At 40.5% G+C, this 18,409-nt stretch overlaps 1 protein-coding gene across 1 annotated transcript in view; it reads right to left on the bottom strand.

Moving 5' to 3' along the window:
- Nucleotides 1–1,445: 1,445 nt before the first annotated feature.
- MRO (maestro) overlaps nucleotides 1,446–18,409 on the bottom strand; it is an 80,036-nt gene continuing 63,072 nt past the window's right edge. Inside the window, exons 3-10 of the mRNA XM_027868787.1 lie at nucleotides 12,176–12,333; nucleotides 11,585–11,722; nucleotides 11,265–11,367; nucleotides 10,228–10,374; nucleotides 7,611–7,793; nucleotides 4,702–4,857; nucleotides 3,241–3,357; nucleotides 1,446–1,517 (exon numbers count right to left, since the gene is read on the bottom strand). Of these exons, the coding sequence (XP_027724588.1) occupies nucleotides 1,464–1,517; nucleotides 3,241–3,357; nucleotides 4,702–4,857; nucleotides 7,611–7,793; nucleotides 10,228–10,374; nucleotides 11,265–11,367; nucleotides 11,585–11,722; nucleotides 12,176–12,333 (1,056 nt within the window). The 3' untranslated portion in view covers nucleotides 1,446–1,463. The remainder of the gene's footprint in view (nucleotides 1,518–3,240; nucleotides 3,358–4,701; nucleotides 4,858–7,610; nucleotides 7,794–10,227; nucleotides 10,375–11,264; nucleotides 11,368–11,584; nucleotides 11,723–12,175; nucleotides 12,334–18,409) is intronic.

The raw sequence follows: 18,409 nt of genomic DNA on the forward strand, positions 1-18,409 counted from the left end.
GCAATGAAACACAGAAATGAATAAAATACTCAAGGAATTTACAGTTGCCTTCCACACGGATTAAACTTTAAATAGGAAGTTGTAGTTGTTGGGTTGTTTCAGTCATATCCGTGACCCTATTTGATGTTTTCTTGGCAGAGATGCTAGAGGGATTTGCCATTTTCTTCTCCAGCTCATTTTATAGATGAGGAAACTGAGGGAAACAGGGTTGTGTGTGCCCAGGGTCATACAGCTAATAAGTATTTGAGGCCAGATTTGAACTCTGGTCTTCCTGACTCCAAGCCTGTTGTTCTATCCAACATGCCAACTTAGCTGCCCTTCCTCAGTAGTAAAATGAGAGCGTTCGATAAGAAGATCTCTGAAGTTCTTTCCTAGGGTCATAGATTTGGAACTGGAAGAGGCTTTTTTTTGGAGGAGGAGACTTTAGAGGTCATCTTGTCTAGCATCCTCATTCTATAAACAAGGAAAGTGAGGTTCCAAAGCCATGAAGTGATTTGCTCAAGGTTATACAGGCAATGAATAGACGAGTTAGGATCTGACCCCAGTACCTCTGTGTACAAAGTCAGCAGTTTTGTGCTGCACCACACAGTCCCCTAAAAACTTAACCTATTTAAAAAAGAAAAAAAAAGAAGGAGCTAGGCTTGACTGGTAAGCAGAACCAGCGGAAATATAAAAAAAAAAAAAAATAAGCAGGGCTCATAGAATATAAACTCCTTGAGGGCAGTGTGTTTCATTTTTATCTTTGCTTCTGCTTTGGCTTGCTTGCACATAGCAAATGGCTTTTAAAAAATCCATTGAACTGAATGAAATAGTCACTAATCCATCTACATATAAATTAAAATTTTAAAAGTCATTTTAATCATTTTAATTGCCATATGTGTGATGCATAATTATTATGTTTTATTAAAATTTCACAACCAAAGTTTATTTTTAAACAATTGGCACTAGAGAATCTGAAAGGGGCAAATGGTAAGAGTTACACTTATGTTGAGGTGAAGAAAGCTTATGTTTAGAAAGAATAAAAGGTAAATGATAGAAATGGAAATATACCAAAACAATACAAGGAAATAAGAATGGAATTTATAAGTGTTTAAATTTTAAAATATTTATTCGTATGCCACCCTAGAAATAACATTTGCAATAAAAATGCATGAGGACAAAATGATTTATTATATAAACTGAATGGATTAGTCTAGATAATTTCTAAAATTTCTTTCAACTCTAGCATTCTAAAGTTCTATTTGAAAGTCTTCGGGTGTACCAAGTTTGGTTTAATCATGCAGTCCTTACAAACTGTGATTCATGGAAATAATTACTACCAATTGCTATCACAACAAGCATTGGGTTTTTTTTTTTTCACCTCAATATGTAGTGGTAAATGGAATATGGATTCAGATGAGTAAAATGTTGAGAATTCAGGACATCTGATCATTAACATCCTTTCTCTGCGATGCCATATGAGTTTATAGGATTTTGTTTGCATAGAAGAACTGCAGGAGCTCTGGATGGTAGTAGCTCTAAAAGAAAACAATGATAGAGACATGAGTGAGGAGGAGATGCAATAAAGCTAGCTCTCCCTTTGCAGAAACTATTAACCATGAGAATTACAGTACATCTGTCAAATGTTGAATATGCCACTGAGCACTCAGACCAGCAGCTAGGGAGTAAATCTGCCTCCAGCTCCCAGAGGTGGGAAATGCATCAAATTTTCATTAAAACCTAAACCTGGGGCAAAGTCATTAGATATCCACAGAACATAGGAATATGTTGCTAGACAATTTGAAACCTTTACCTGCTCTTCCAAAACTTACAACGATGCAAGCTGGCACTGCAGGGGGAAAAAGCTTTTGAAAAATTCCTATTTGGAAGTCATTTTAATCCATACTTTAAAAAACAAAATAAAATAACTTGGGACTCTCCTACTTCCTTTTGAAATAAGGCATAATTTGCATGAAATCTCTAGCCCTTATGCCATTTGCACAGCATTCTGGGACAATTGCAGATGGCCTAGTAAAGTCTGCACTCTCCTTAAGTTTTCTTTCTGCTCTTTCCCTGGCTCAGCTTTGCCTCTCTCACATTCTGCCTTAGATTTCCATCATTTCTCCCCACTGGACAATAAATTTCTTTCAGGTTTCAAAATTCCCAGATTAAGGAGAAAATATTGCAAGCAACAACAACAAAAATTTAAATACTGCAGAAGTACATTCAGGATTTCACAAGACCTAGCAGCTTCTACTCTAAAGGACTGTAAATTTTGGGAATTATATTTTGAAGGGGAAAAGAGCTGGGGTGGTGTCCAAGAATAATTTACCCAGAAAAGTTGAGTATAATCCTAAATGAAAAAAAAATAGACATTTGACAAACTGAAAGACTTTCAGATATTTGTAACAGAAAGATCAAAACGCAATGGAAAATTTGATATAAAAGGTCCAGAAGAAATACAAGGAAAACATCAAAGACTAATTATAAGGCATTCATTAAGGTCAAACTGTTATGAAAATGTTATCAATATTCTTTTTTTTCTTTTTTCTTTTTTTTATCAATATTCTTAAAACTGTCATCATTACCAAATCATCGTTAAAATTTTTTTTTTCTTTGCTTAGGCAATCGGGGTTAAGTGACTTGCCCAGGGTCACAACAGCTAATAAATATCATGTGTCTGAGACTGGATTTAAAATTGGGTCCTTCTCACTACAAGGCCAGAACTCTATCCACTGCGCCATCTAGCTGCCCCTGATTTTTTATTTCAAGGCAATTGAGGTTAAGTGACTTGCCAGGGTCACACAGCTAGTAAGTGTCAAGCGTCTGGTCTGAGGCCAGAACTACTAAGGTAGTTTGAAAGAAAGTTGGAACTGAGTTGTGCATGCTGGGGTGACTCTAAATAACAAAATTAAGCAGTAAAAGGTAAAAGAGAGCAATACGGGGTGGGAAAAGGAAAAGAATCTGAATCAATTTTCAGCTTTGTAATCCCAGCATGAAGCCCACAGTAGGCACTTAAAAGCTATATAACTGAATAGACAGTATTTGATTTGTGATTTTCCAGGGAAATAGATAGACCCTTTGTCTCACCAGGACATAGAAGAAGGGTCTCCCCCATTAAAATGCATTCACCTTGAGGCCAGGGATCAGGTATTTACCTTTCTTTTGTGTCCCCTGCTCTTAACACAGTAGGACCTGAAACATAATAAGTGCTTAATGAATTATTATGGATTGATTAAGATAGGAGAAAATTCTGCTCACCAGCTGCCAATAGAGTTTGGGGTTCCTTTGCTCTTCCTGGGCTTGGATAGTATATTCCAAGGGCTCCTTCTTCAATCTCAGGAAAGGCGAGCAAGCGTGAAAAGCTGTTCTGCAGGCCTAGGGAAAAGGAAGTGGTCACCTTGTCATGTTCAGGGAGTCAGAGCATTGGAGAGTCCTTCATCAGGAGCTAGATGATTCTAAGTCTGGGGAGCCCTGATGGGTCTGCAAGGAAGGGTTTTGCTGCAAGGCTGCAGATCGGGTAGACCTAGGGAGTATCTGTGTTTGTCAGGTGACGGTGTCTACACTATGACTTCACAGGTGAGTGCATTTTCTCCGTTAGTGATGCCTCAGCAAAAACAGGACCATTCTTCTCACAAGTGCTGATGAGGTAGAGGTGTGGGTTTTAATCACTGAGCTTTTTACAAGACTGAGGCACAGTGGAGCCAGCAGCAGAAAGAATGGTCCTTGGGCCTTCTGTCTTAGGGATTAGTAAGGGCGAGGGACGAGGCCCTGGATCTGAGGTTTCACTGGTAGGGGAAGGAAACTTCTGTGCATGTCCCAGTCTTAGAGAGTGACCTATAGCACTGAGAAGGTAGGTAATTTGCCCAGATCACATAGCCAGTATATGTCAGAGGCAGGATGAGAACCCAAGGTTACTGGCTCTCTATCCACCCACTCTCTGATTGATAGATTAAAAAAAAAAAGAATCCGATACCTAGTTGAGTACTCTATTGATACAGAGGACACCTTCTGGCCCTGAAACCTTCACCCCTGAGGATGACATGACCAAAGAGAGAGGTTGAACCCAGGTTCAGGGTGGTTATATTCCACCCTCCCAGGTAGAATTTTGCAGCATTTTGCTGTGCTTGGTTGAATTGGAGGTCAAAGAAACAGACACTCAGACGTTGATGAACTTCTATCATTAAATATACATTTAATATTCAATATTCACTGTTCAGAAGTTATCCTAATATAGCATTCTAATGACTAATGTATAGAAATTCATGCATCTTTCAGTGGTATATTACATATTACCTAATAATACAAATAATTTAAACTTCATATGGGAACTCCTTTTTCCGTGATTTTTCAAAACTGCATCAGGGAAATGGGGTAGGTAGAAGAGTAGAAACAGGTAATAATAACAGTGGCCCAAGTTAGGGAAAGCTACACTACACAGATGGAAGCCCACTGATTAAATAAACTCCATTAACACTGGCTCATCTAGGATTATCTGGTGTTAGTCTTGGGCTGGCATGGGTCAAGAGAAAATGAGAATTCACAAGAACTTAGAGATTACAGGCTGAAGAATCAGAGGGATTTTGCTGCTATGGAAATGGAGTCCTCATAACTGAGCCAGTAGGAGGGCAGTAACTTAAGCACAAGTGGGGATTACACCATAATGTTCTTTGTGGAGAAAGCAGAGGTTTCATTTTGTGAGTTATTTATTTAGAGTCTTACCATGGCAACGTGAGGATTTCCATCCCTTAAGTGGACCAGGAGGGAGTCCCTCGTCCTTTTAGCCTGGCTGGTAAAAAATTTCTTCCATTTCCACCCAGCACAGGCAGCCAATTGCCCAAACAAGATAAATGCTGAATACCTCAGGCTGTCATTTTCCTGTATAGCCACCAGAAGCCAGCCCCACCCCCCAAAAATATATATATTAATGAATTAATTCATGCATGATTAAACACCTAGGTAAAATGAATGAATAAAGAACATAAACAAGTGACCTTATTATAATTCACCACTGTTATATATATATATATACAGTATATATATCTGTATATATAAATATAATATAATATATAATATAAATATAATATATAGTATATATAATAAATATAATATAATATATTATATATGATATAATATATTATGTTATATAATATGATATATAAATATAATGTGATATAATATATAAATATAATATAATATATAAATAAATATAAGATAATATAATATAATAATATATGTAAATATATATATATAAATAAGTGGTCGGATCCGTCCCGTAAAAAAAAACTCTCAATTTCAAAAGAAAAGGACTGAGAATACTACCCCCAGTTCTTTAACATCACTGCTCACCACACCAGATTCCAGTTCACCACAATCCAGTTCCCTCTCCTTCCCAATCCCACCTTGTTAGTTTGGTTGTTTAATCTGTCCCTGAGTCTGCTTCAGAGGACAATGGACTTAAAGAACCAAGAAGGTTTCTGTTCTTCCCTTCCTCCCAGAGATCAAAGAGAAAATACACTTGACAAAGAGTGAACTCAGCCTGGGACTGTCATCTCCTGAAGATACCTTGGCACCGTGCAGCAATAATAATAACAACAGTTCATTTTCATATAGTGCTTTCCAGTTTACAAAATATTTTCCTCACAACAATTTTGTGAGGTCAGAAATACAAGTATAATGAGGAAACTGAGGCTCAGGGAAATGAGGTGACTTGTTTGTGGACACTGTCTGCGTCAGAGAGTGAGCATGAATCCAGGTTCAAAGCATTTTCCTTGCTTGTAGAGTGGGGATAAAAATAGATCACTGTCCCTAACCTCACAGAGTCATTATGATTCAAATGAGGTCATGTATGTCACAGTGCTTTCTAAACCTCAAAGCAACATACAAGTATAAATTAAAATTATTGTTATTGTTGTTAATATTATCATAATCCCAACTGTGTATTTCCAATTCTGACTATTTTCCCAGAATTCAGTTCTTTATTTCCAACTTTATTTAAGTGCCTCAATTTCATTGTATCCAAAGTGGAACTTAACATGACCAGGCATACGCACCTCCAAAACTGATATTTCTTTGTTATATTTCTATTTCTACTAATGGTAGTCATTCTTCTGGTCAACCTAAAACCAGCAACTTCAGAGTCATTTTTCACCCTTCCTTCTCCCTCTCATCGCCCCCTAAAATCTAAACAGTCGCAAAGCTCTGCGGAGCCCTTCCTGAAGACTCTTAGTGAAATTTACCCTCCCCATTGGAGCTGCCACCATTCCAGTTCAGACTCTCATTGTCTTTTCCCTGTCTGGTCTCTCTTATTCCAATCCATCCTTTATGCCACTGGTTAACATTCTGAAAGCTAACAATGTCACTCAATCAATCAAAACTCTTCAGTAATTCCCAGTGTCACCGAATTAATTCAGTTCAAGCCATACTGGGATCACAAGATCAATGGTTCTGATGGTGTAAGGGACCTCAGGGGCCATCTAATCAAAACCCCTTATCTTACAAATGAGGAAATCAAGGCCAAGGGAGTTTAAGTAATTTGTCCAATGTCACTAGTGTCAGGCCACAGTTCCAGCTTTACATTTCATTATTCCCCTTCACCTTTTCTATGACCCTGCCATGACTAGACTGTTCACTGTTTTCCAATCATAGCCCATATGCTTTTACTCAGGATGTCCTCCCCTATAGCAAACCCTGAAAGTCTATGAAAATTTGATCCATTTTTCAAGGCCCAGTTCAAATGACACACAATACTTCGAAATTATATCCCTAGCACCTAGGACAGTGCCTAGCACATAGCAGGCACTTAATAAATTTGATGTTCAGTCATTCACCTCTGACTCTTCATAATCCTGTGGACCATAGCACTCCATACAGTCCTTGGAGTTTTCTTGGCAAAGATATTGGAGTGGTTTGCCATTTCCTTCTCCAGTGTATTAAGACAAACAGAGGTTAAGTGACTTGCCCAGGGGCACAAAGCTAGTAAGTGTCTAAGGCTAGACAAGCCAGTTATTAATATAGTTAATTCACTAAGGGGTCCTGAGACCAAAAAGTTTTGAGAACCACTGATTTAGGGAATTCCCAGATGAGGAAATTCCCTCAACCAAAGCAGGTCATCATCTTCTCTGCAAATTTTAGTCTTAGAGAGTTGCCTAAAACACTGAGAGGTGGAGGGACTTGTCTAGAGTAACATAGCCACATCTTCCTGACTCCAGGCTCAGTGCTCTATCTGCTAAGCCACCAGCTGTCTCAATAAATACTTGAGTAATTGATCAACCGCTCTTTAGTGAAGCTTTTGCTGACCTCCTCAGGCAGAAGTGATCCCTCCTCCATCTGAGTTCCTACATTGTAGTTGTGCCTTTCTTATGACATTTATCATATTGTACTTTGGATTATAGTCATTTGTGCATATGTCTTGTTCCCTTTAATAGACTGAAAACTTCCTGACAACAGGAAACATGTCCTATTCATCTTCATGTCCTCAGAGCACCTACCAGGATCATAAGCATTCAATGTTTGTTGTACTAGTTAGTGAGTTCCTTATACTCTGACCAGCACACCCAAAAGTCATAAGTCTTTACCCTGCCCCCCTCACCACTAAAAATTTAATTATTTGCACTTCTTGAGCTACTTACATCATCTAATAAAGTCCTGGTCTGAAGGGTGATATCTACGAAGAAGGAGCCCAAACCTTTTCCCTTGATCTTGCCCAAGATAATGATCAGTGCCTTCACACTCTCATATATGATCTCAGAACTCACAGGATCATACAGGCCATGGACCAGTGAGTCTAGCAAAATCTTCTTATACTTTTTCACCTGTAAGCAAGCAAGATGTATAAGAGCATTAATAGTACAGGAACTACTGTTTCCAAGTTAACAAAAGATGGACCACCCAACCCTCCCAGTACCCACAGAGACAAGCACTGTGGCAGACTGCTCATTTTCTACTGGGGTTCCTTGTTCACACAAGGAACACTGGGAGGATTAAGTCATCCTTGATAGCTCAGGGTATAGTCTTTTAGCAGATGCTTTACAAAGTGGCGATTGACTGACGTCAAGCCCAAGACTTTCCTTCATCCGTGAAAGGATTTAGGGGCGGTAAGTTTTGAGGTACATAGTGTGGGGAGAGGATCCAGAGCCCAGCGTGGGGAGTATAGGCCTTGGGGAAGCACTAAAATGGCGGCCAAAAGGGTATGGGAGGCTTCACAGAAATCAGGAGTGTTAAGCTATAGCCTTGATCTCTCAAACAGGCCACTAGAGAGAGAGAGGAGAATTTCAGCTCTGTTAATCAGATATTCAGCCTAGGATGTATCTGAATTACTGTAGCACCACAGATTCATCCTTCTAATAAATTAACACCCTTCCTCACACTTCTAGTTCTTCTTTTATTCTCACCCTCACACTTCCCACCTCACCACATCCCTACATACACTGAGGGAAGTCCCAAACACAACCATGGCACAGTGCCTTGGAGGGGGCAGAGAAGAGTGTAGACACAGACACATCACAACTGTCTCTCTGCCACCACCACCGCCACCACTACCATCTTTCCAGAGCACATAGAACACTCATGGGAAGGACACACTTCAGGTTAACGACATAACTTCAGCTGGGCCTATCCCAGTTTGTCTATGGTGTACCAGAGAATTCCCTTCCAACTACCAATACAGATCAGCCCTTAAATGACCTTCCTTCTCTTTAAATATCTTCACTGAATGCTAACTCTCTATGTTTGGAGTGATAGAACCATTACTTATATGGCGGCTCTACCAGCTCCCCTTTTTATTCCTGGCTTCTCCTAGGTTTTTCATAGCCTGTCCAAAGGGATAATAAGATCATAAATAGCAGGGAATCTTCACGTGGCCAACCCTCCACCCTGAAGGGCCCCATTCTCCCTGTTACATGAATAGGACCCATCTCTAAAATCTGTTCTAAATCTGTTATATTTGTCAAAGTGCTTAGCATAGTGCTTGGCATAGAGTTGGCATTTAATAAATGCTTGTTTCCTCCCCTTCCCAATTTTTTCTCCAAAAGAAAGCATTCTTCCTTATATGCCCCAAAGAAAAAACAACCAAGGCCTGCAAACGTCTCCCCTTGTTAAGCATGCTGGGCAGCACTTCAATAATCTATGGTTTTCTGCTAGGTTATCAAGTGCATGTAGGAAAAACTTCTTAAAAGATACCCTTGCCCCACACACTATCCATCTTTCTATTGGTTTTCCTTCATGCCCTACTCCCTTCAGAAGACTGAGTAACCCTAAAAACCACTCTTAACACTTCTTCTGCCCTCATTGTACCTTCAAAATACCTTGTAGCATCAAGGCCCACTACATTTAGCCAGTCCCATACCCCTAAACTAGGCCATGCTTCACATCCCATCCAGCTATCCACTCCAGCCATCTTGCCATCTGCCCTGCTTCTATCTACTCAAAATGATACCTCCAAACCAGACCATGAGGCAGGGGGAGAAGTACAGGAGGAATAGGATGGGAGGAGTGTCTCCAGTCTCTAGGCGAGTTAATTCACTAAGGGGTCCTGAGACCAAAAAGTTTTGAGAACCACTGATTTAGGGAATTCCCAGATGAGGAAATTCCCTCTACCAAAGCAGGTCAGCATCTTCTATGCAAATTTTAGTCTTAGAGAGTTGCCTAAAACATTGAGAGGTGCAGGGACTTGTACAGAGTCACACAACTAATATATGTGAGAAGCATGTCTTGAACCCGAGTTTTCCTGGTTCTGAGATTAGTTCTATATCTACTACACTTACACAGTATCACCTTACTTCACCTTAAATACCCTCAACTAAATGCTCATCTCTGAAATGCTGGCATAGTTATTCACAAAGCAGATTCACTTGCTCCTTTCCACTGTCTGGTTCAATGCTGCTCCTGACTCTCTTGGAATCCCCTGGTGAAAATATATTGAGGGCAGTGCATGCAGGGCAGTGCCACTAATGCCCTCCTCTTCCCCCATGCCCCATTCCCCCTAGCATACACAGGCACACAGGAGAGGGCTGAAGAGAGCATTTCTCTAGCACATCATTTTGCCTTGGGTAAAATGGGTACAGATGATGCTTAATACACCCAGAAGGATGGCACAAGAAGGGCATGGCAGTGAATATTGCCAGCATCTTTGCTCCTCAGGAAATATTATTTTGAAGTTTCCTTACTCTTGGCACTGGGAAATTCTGCCATATGGATGATCCCTGGTTAGGTAAGTACAGAAATGACTAAGAATTTCCTAATTCTTACCTTGTCAGGTGCTTCATAAGCCATATTTCCTAAGCCTTTAATTGCCATGTGACGTCTTTTGGTGTTGGAATCTCGAGCCCTTTCTGCCAAAAGGTAAAACACATTCTTCAGGGGCTCCTGGTTGCGGAGCCTGAGCTTCCATAATATCTGTAAATCAACACGCTCATTAGGTCTCGACTGAGGTTGAATCAATCATGCATCAGTTGCAATGACAGAATATAAAATAAGAAATACAAATGAAAGGCAGCATGATGTAACAGAAGGAGTTCTGGACTGGAAGGAGTCCAGAGGCCAGGTTTCTGGTCCTGGTTAAGGAATGTTGGTCCAATTTATATAAATGTTGGTTCCTTTCCTTCCCCAACTCCCCAGGTACCTAGCACAAGTGCCTGGAACATTGTAGCTGCTTCATAAGTGTTTGTTGAATTAAATTAAATTAACTCTGGACTTTCAAGCACTTGCCAACAAGTAAGAAGAAATTTGGGGGGTTAATTAGGATAGTGCCTTCCCAATACCCTAAAACCATACCAGGGCTAAGGTAAGCCCTATTCTCTAAAACTGCCCAACCATCAAAAACTAAGAAATTGGACCAACATTCCTAAAGGCTTATAGTGCCATTCTATGAGAAGAAAATGTTAAGCTGAAGGAATGTGATAAGATAATATCTCTGCAAACTTTGAAAAATATAAAATTGTGATGACTGCAGGCATGAAAGGTTTGGATTTATAAAACTAATATCTCAGAGGCTGTTTATTTCTTCTTAAAATCCTATGTCCAAAATCCAGACAGTTACCACCAAGTGGATCCAACCCGGTTGTATTCACTATGGAAAAAAGTGGGTTGGTGTTACTGCTATTAATTCTCTGATTTATACCCCCATGTAAGGCTATTGGCAGTATAGGCAGTGGGGCTCAGTTTACCCAAATGACATAAAGAGGCATGCTTCCTTCCACATGGGGAAGCACTGAGAGTAAAAAGAAACCCCAAGGAGCGAGTAAAAATCGCTCTCCTATGCCTATCCTTCATTCTCTGACTTGAACCTTGGAAAAGAGAGACTTTCGAGATATCCTTTGCTTCTTAGTTTGAGAGCTGGGTTCAGGCAGATGGTCACTTGGGATTTCTTTTCGTGGTTGATCCACAGATCTGGAAAAGAAAAATCACCATATGAATCACAGAAAGTGCACTCCAAAATCCTATAGAATATTTATTGGCACTGTGCCATGTGCTGGGAGTACAAAGTACAAAGGAAAAATTCTATACTCCAAGAAACTTTGAGTCCAGATGGAGAGAAAGAATGTTTCCATAACACACACAAAGCTGAATACAGATTTGGTTCTCCTCCACCACCACTGTCCCATACTTAGCCAAAATAAGTGCTCCAGCATAATGTGGCTGAGGAGGTCCCAGAAGAGCCCAACTGTTTTTGTCCTCAAGCTGAAAAGACATTATCTTTCTTGCAGCCTGGTCTGGCTTGCCCTCAGGTACCTCAAAAGGAAAACTAAAATAAAAAATACAAAGTCCCACTTGCTATCAGCATAGGAAAAAGTCACTGATAAGCAATACTGTTACATGATATCTACCCCAGTTGACTTATCCAACCCAAGATTTCCAACAATCATGTTGTTGGCACATGCCTACCATGTGCCAGGAACTGTGCTGAGCTCTGATGGTACAAAAAAGGCAAGAAGAGAGTCCCTGCCCTCAAGGAGCTCACAATCTAGCTTCCTCCTTTAACTTAAAAGTTAGCCAACAATAACGCCCATGAAGAGAAGCAGACTACCTCTCATTACTATGTCAGAAGTCCCCACAATGAAAAATTTGTTTTCACTCTTACCAAGGCAAAACATTCATGAGTGTCTCTATTTGAGCTCTTTCTGAATTGCCAGCCCATGCTCCCCTGAAACCTTTCATTGATCAGGACATAAGCTCTGGGTCAGCCTTGACAAGGTACCTGACAAATAGCATGGGTTTGCTCAAAAGGACAGCAACAATTCCCTCCAACTGTTGATATTCCAACAAGGAGATGGCATTCCTCATGATAATAAAGCTCAGTTTTCTCTGGTCCATGTCAACAAGACACAGGAAAATTCTGCCTGTCGCTGCTGTCAGCTAGGAAAGGAAACAAACACAAGTTACCAACAGTTTTTTCATCCTTTTGGCCTCTTGCATATTTGATCAGAAGCTAGCAGACTCTGGCCATAAACAAGTGACTGCTTTCCTGTGTTTCAGAGGCTGAAAATTCAGACAGACAGCACCTCATGAGGCCTGATGACAAGCATGGGAACCAGAGAATGTGACATGAATGAGAGAGGAGCTGAAAAGTGGAAGATTCAATTAGGGGAAGAGAAACATGAGGTCCTCACCTCTCTCCCATGATTGACATCTATAGTTTCATTGGGCCATGTGACACCAGATCTGAGACTGTCTAAATCCTGGCAGAATCTTAGGACTGACCTCAATCCTTGGTAGAGGAAGCTCTAGAAATAAGATAAGTTCAAGATAATGGAAGTATCTACTATCTGAGCTCAGAGCCAATCTAAAACTTTGCCCTTGAAGAGTTGGTTTACCTAGATTTTGAACAGAAAGGGATTTTAAAGACCATGTAGCCTAACTCCTTCATTTTAGAGATAAGGGAATTGAAGTGACCAGGCCATGGTCATACAGGTAGTAAGTAGCAGAATCAGGATTCAAACCCAGGTCTTCTGATTCCAAATGCAGCATTCTTTCTACTTGTACTATGCTGAGTTAGCTAGAGGAGCTACTGATTGGGGCATAAGAAGAGAAGGCTGAGCAACAAGGGGCAAAGAGAACAAGCATTTATTTAGTGCCTCCCATGTGCCAGGCACTGTGCTAAGCTATATGTGTGTATAGATATATATATAGATATATAGATATATATATATAGATATAGATATAGATATAATACACCCTTTACCTCTCAGCTCCTGCTGGATTAGGACTTCCCCCATGCAGGACTCACTTGTTTTAACACTCTCTATTCCTCCTCTCACCAACTAACATTCTTCTCTTGCTTCTTCTAAACCCCCCAGGCTAACTCTGCCTAACTCTGGTCAGTCCAAGCACTGCAAATAGCCCAGTGCCTGAATACATATCTGAATGGTTATCAGTGTTTATAGGGACACACACACACACACACACACACACACACACACACACACACCCCTGTGGTCAATATCCAAGTGTATTTGCATGAGCATCACTCCTGAATCTGCCTTTAAACTGTAGCTTCCTTTTGACACTTGGCTATTAGCTCTTTTGCATTTGTCAAGTGACCTTGGCCTAGTCATTCTTCTGTTTCATCATTGGCAAAAGAGATTAGCTGATTTCTAAGGTCCCTCCCAGTCCTATAAATCTTTAATTCTAATGATTCTGCCTATAGCCCTTAGTATAGGACTTTAAACACAGGAGATAATCATAAAATATTTTCTGAATGACAAGCTAGAAAGTGATCTCCTCCCCCAAAACATCTTGACATTCCAGCTCTACTTGTTGATTCTGTATAATAATCAGTATTTATGCAACTAACGAGGAAAGGGTAAGGGATATAAGATTCATAAGTCAGATTCTCTTTATAAAGACCAGTGCTTTACCACAACCCTACCAGGATTTGGAAAGGCTTTGCAATGCACCTGAAGGGAAGTATTCTGTTCCCTCACGTAGAAGTCAACTTTTTTTTTTTTAGGATAGGCAGTGCGGTTAAGTGACTTGCCCAGGGTCACACAGCCAGTAAGTGTTATATGTCTGAGGCCAGATTTGAACTCAGGTCCCCCTGAATCCAGGGCCAGTGCTCTATCCACTGTGCCACCTAGCTGCCCACAAGTCAACTTTTAACAACTGTGTGTGGATTCAACAAACCAGCTCCTAGTTCTTACCTCCAACTCCCAGATCCTGGGCTGGCTGGTTATGATGTGATGAGTTCCTGCAGGAACTCCCATGAAGAACTGCCTCATAGTAACTCTTGAGATGACTCGATGAGTTCTGCTTGGGTAGCTAAATGTGATGACTTCATACAATTTCCCCATCCCTGCATTTAAAACACAGAAGAAAGAGTATTTTGAAAGGGAGTTTTGATAGCTGAATTAATGTTCCTCACTAGGCTGGCCAAGAAGTCAGAAGCCCAGTTGAGCCCAGTTCTCAGGAGTTCTCTGAGTTGTCCTGGAATTCTCAGGCAATTGAACCTCCCTAAGCAATACTAAGATGCTCCTTCTCTTCCCCTTGGCTCTACCATACCTTTCTTTGAGTCTCACTAACATTTTCTAATCCAAGGAGCTGCTGTGAACTCATCATTCTTTGCATCAAAATACCCTGTGCATAACTGTTTCCTCATGAAGGCACAAGATGGCAGCAACATCTTACTAAACTACATCAGAGATGCTGGAAAACCCCCAAAGTTTGTGCTAGAACTCCCTTCTCATAACCTAGTTGAAGGAACATTTTGTCTACAAAACAGGACACTGAGTGCCCTGATGGTTACTTAGTGTGACTAATCATTGTAAAAAGAACCAGAGCTTTAAAATCCGGAATCTCTTCCATTTCTCCCCCATGAATTATACAGAATAGACTGAAATAGATTAGAGGGCAGGAAAAAAAAATCAAGAACCGTTATAGTAATTAGGATTTCATGAAGGCCTGAACTGGGGTGATATCACTGGGAATGGAGAGGGAAAGAAAAGTCCATAGTTGGAAAGACAAGTTGGAAGAAGAAATGGGATTGATCACTGATATGTGAGGAGAAGGAGTCAATGATGATTCTAAGACTTGGGAGACTAGAAGAACATTTTTTAATTTAAAAAAATTTAAAAATTAGGAAGGAGAATCCAGTTAGGAGATAAATAGTGGGAGATGATAAGCTTGAGTCTTCTTCTTGTGGTCTGAATCTATGACTTCATTTGTTTAAGGAATTCCAGTGAGGAAATTCTCTTTACTAATTCAGATCAGCAAGTGTTCAGTAATTTATGGACTTGGAGAGCTATCTAGAACACTGAGAAGTTAAGTGACTTGCCCAAGGTCATGCAGCCAGTGGGTGTCAGAGGCCCAATTTAAACCCTGTACTTTCTGACTCTGGCTCTCTATCTACTACCCCATGCTGGCTGCTTCTCATGCACTTGGTTCTAAATATTTAAACAATATTTAAAAGAATCTCAGAACCCAACACCCCAAATTTTACAAACAATTAAGGACCAGAGAGGTTAAGAAAGTTGCCCAAATTCACATGTTTAATTTGAAATAATGATGGAATCTACTAGTAGACATATCAGATTGGGGCTAGAGATGTAGATTTGTGAGTTAGCAGCATGAGACTCATTGAAGTTACAAGTGAAAATGATAACTTTTAATGAATGAAGATAGAAAAAGGCAGAGAATTAAACTGAGCTTTAGGTATCATCCACAGTTAAGAGGTGAGAGGAAGAAGAATCGACAAAAAGGAGATAACAAAGTAGAACTAGTGCAGTATAGTATCATGTAAAACAGAAGAAATGGTTATGAAGAGATGATACAGGGCAGGGAGATGGGGGCCACTGAAAATACTGCTGACAAAATGCTACTGTCAAAGAAGAGAAAAAAGTTTGGGATTCAGCTAGAAGGGACTTTGAAGACTACTATTTTAGTACTACAGTGATAAAGGACACTAGTCTTTAAAACTTTAAGGAAGGAATATGTGGTTATGATTGTTTACTTACTTGATAAGTCTGGCAGCAAAAGATTCAATAACAACAATTCAACAAATATTTATTATGTGTCTACTAATTGAAAGCCATCACTTTTATTTAGCAGATTCCCATGCTAGGTGCTGGAGTAGGTCATTTTACAGATGAGGAAACGGAGGCAAACAATTTAAAGTGACTTGACAGGATCACACAACTAGTGTCTGAGGTTGGATTTGAACTCAGGTCTTTCTGACTCCAGGCCTGGCACTCTATCCACTGTTCCACCTAGCTGCCCCAATGGTCTTTAGGAAGGACATTGATAAACTGGAGGGTATACAGAGGAAGAGAATCCAGAATGGTAAAGAACTATATCAGTTGAAGAAACAGGGATGGTTTAACCTGGAGAAAACTTAGTGGGATAGCTGTTTTCAAGTGTTTAAAAGACTGTCACACAGAAAGAGGATTGGACTTTTTGCTCCCAGAGGAAGAACTAAGAGCCTCATGTAGAAGTGTTAGAGCAACGTAATGAAAAACTTGCTAACAATTAGAACTACTCCCAACATGGAATGAGTTGCCTAGGGAGGAGGGAGGAGGAGTGGGGGCCCTCTCTCACTCTTCCAGTGAAGACTGGGTGCTAACTGATTGGTAATGTTGTAGAAGTGACTCCTATGTGGTATGGGGGAAAACAGATGGCCACTGAGGTCCCTTTGCCCACTGAGAGTCTGGAATTCCGGGCCCAACTCAGATGCCATCTCTTCCTTAAAGGCCTTCCTGGCCTCTCTCAGCCCTATGTGAAAGTGATCTCTCCTTCCCTCCTCCTACTTCTCACAGTATTTGCCTACTTCTCCCTTTTGTGTTTCTCTGGCTCTCCCTTATACCCAAGGTTATTCATGCACTTTCTCTTTGTCCTTGTTACTCTCACCCCCCTTTAAATTAAGCAGTAAACAACTTGATAACAGGATCTGCCATAACTCTTTTTGTCTCCTCGGTGCCTAGACCTTCATAAGTGTGAGAGGAATTGGATTGACTTGAAGAAACAAGGTTTCTTCCCTACTCTCACCCCACCCCCATCTAATCTATGGGGAAATGAAAATGGATAGCCATCTGTCTCCTTTTGTGGCTTATGGCTGCACAGAAATCCAGAGTCAGCTCCTGGATTAGTACTAGGATGTCCTTTCTGATCCCTGCTATGGACATTACTATTTTTGACACTGCAGATATATTCAAGATTTCTGCGAGATGAAAGGGAGGTAATTAATAGCTTCAGATAAGATACAGACATAACACCAGTACAGGAAGAACCAAAATGAAGGTTTAAGGCCCAAGGGAATTTAAGGTGTTCACTAAGTGGCTCCCAGCCCTTTAAAGCACTTCTTTCTTCCTGCTCGGCCTTAAGTCTGAAGTCAAATATGCCTCTGCTTGGGGAGGGAGACGCCTTCTTTGATCACTTGACAGCATCATATACATTTCATAATGGCATTATGTCCTTAGAATTAGGCACTGCCATTTTCTTCATAACTTTATTTTTCATCATTGATGATGATCACCAACAACATGCATGTAGCCCATTGGGCCAAGGACATATTTAGATGTAACCCATTTTCTTACAGAGTTGCTATTAGTGAAAAGAATAAACTATTACATTTGCAAACAATTCTTCCCTGCTGATCTAAGACCTAGTGACTAATCACCAGGACAGAGACTCCCTGAAATACTTTCAGAATAGCCTCTCTGCAGATGTGTTTGTGTCTGACTAGCTAGGGAACTTGTCCCAAGGTTATTTTGGACACCTCCTTAGAGACGGTTTTTTTTTTCAGTCAACACCCCAGTCTGGGCCAAGTCTTTCCTTCATTTACCCTTCAAAACATAAGAAAAATCTGCCATTTCTCCTTCACAGACCTTCATAGTATTCATTTCTTTCTCTGATAACCTTGGCTTTCCTGCTCAGATTCATACCAGCTAAAAATAAAAAGTCCTTGCAAAATGTCCCTTGCTTACCACTGGCATGACTCCACATTCCTTCCTTCCTTCACTCCTTTCCCCATCCTCTTCACCTCCAATTCAAATTCCTCATTCTATTTCAAGGCCCTGAACATCTATAACTCCATTTATGCCTAGAGATAGTTGATTTTTCCTTCACTTTCTCTTTCCCACTGCCCTAACTGGGTTTGGTAATGCTCCCATTTCTAGTCATACTGAGGGTGTGCCACTGCCGCACTTGTTGTGGTGGGACCACAGTGCCTTTTATGCTTCTCCCACAATCACTTCTTTACAGCCTAAGAGCTCTGTGACTTGGAGCAGGGGTGAGAGAGAGGAGGAGGGGGGAAGAGTGTGTGTGGGGGGGGAGAGAGAGAGGGAGAGAATAAGATAGTGAGAGAGTGGGTATATGTGAGAGAGAGAATATGTGTGTATGTGAGAGAGAGAGAAAGAGAGAATGAGACAGTGAGAGCGTTTATGTGTGTGTGTGTGAGAGAGAGAATGAGTGTGTGTGAGAGAGAGAGAATGAGAGACAGTGT

Source organism: Vombatus ursinus, unplaced genomic scaffold, assembly GCF_900497805.2.
Source record: "Vombatus ursinus unplaced genomic scaffold, bare-nosed wombat genome assembly UNPS02014791.1, whole genome shotgun sequence".
NCBI classification, from domain to species: Eukaryota; Metazoa; Chordata; class Mammalia; order Diprotodontia; family Vombatidae; genus Vombatus; species Vombatus ursinus.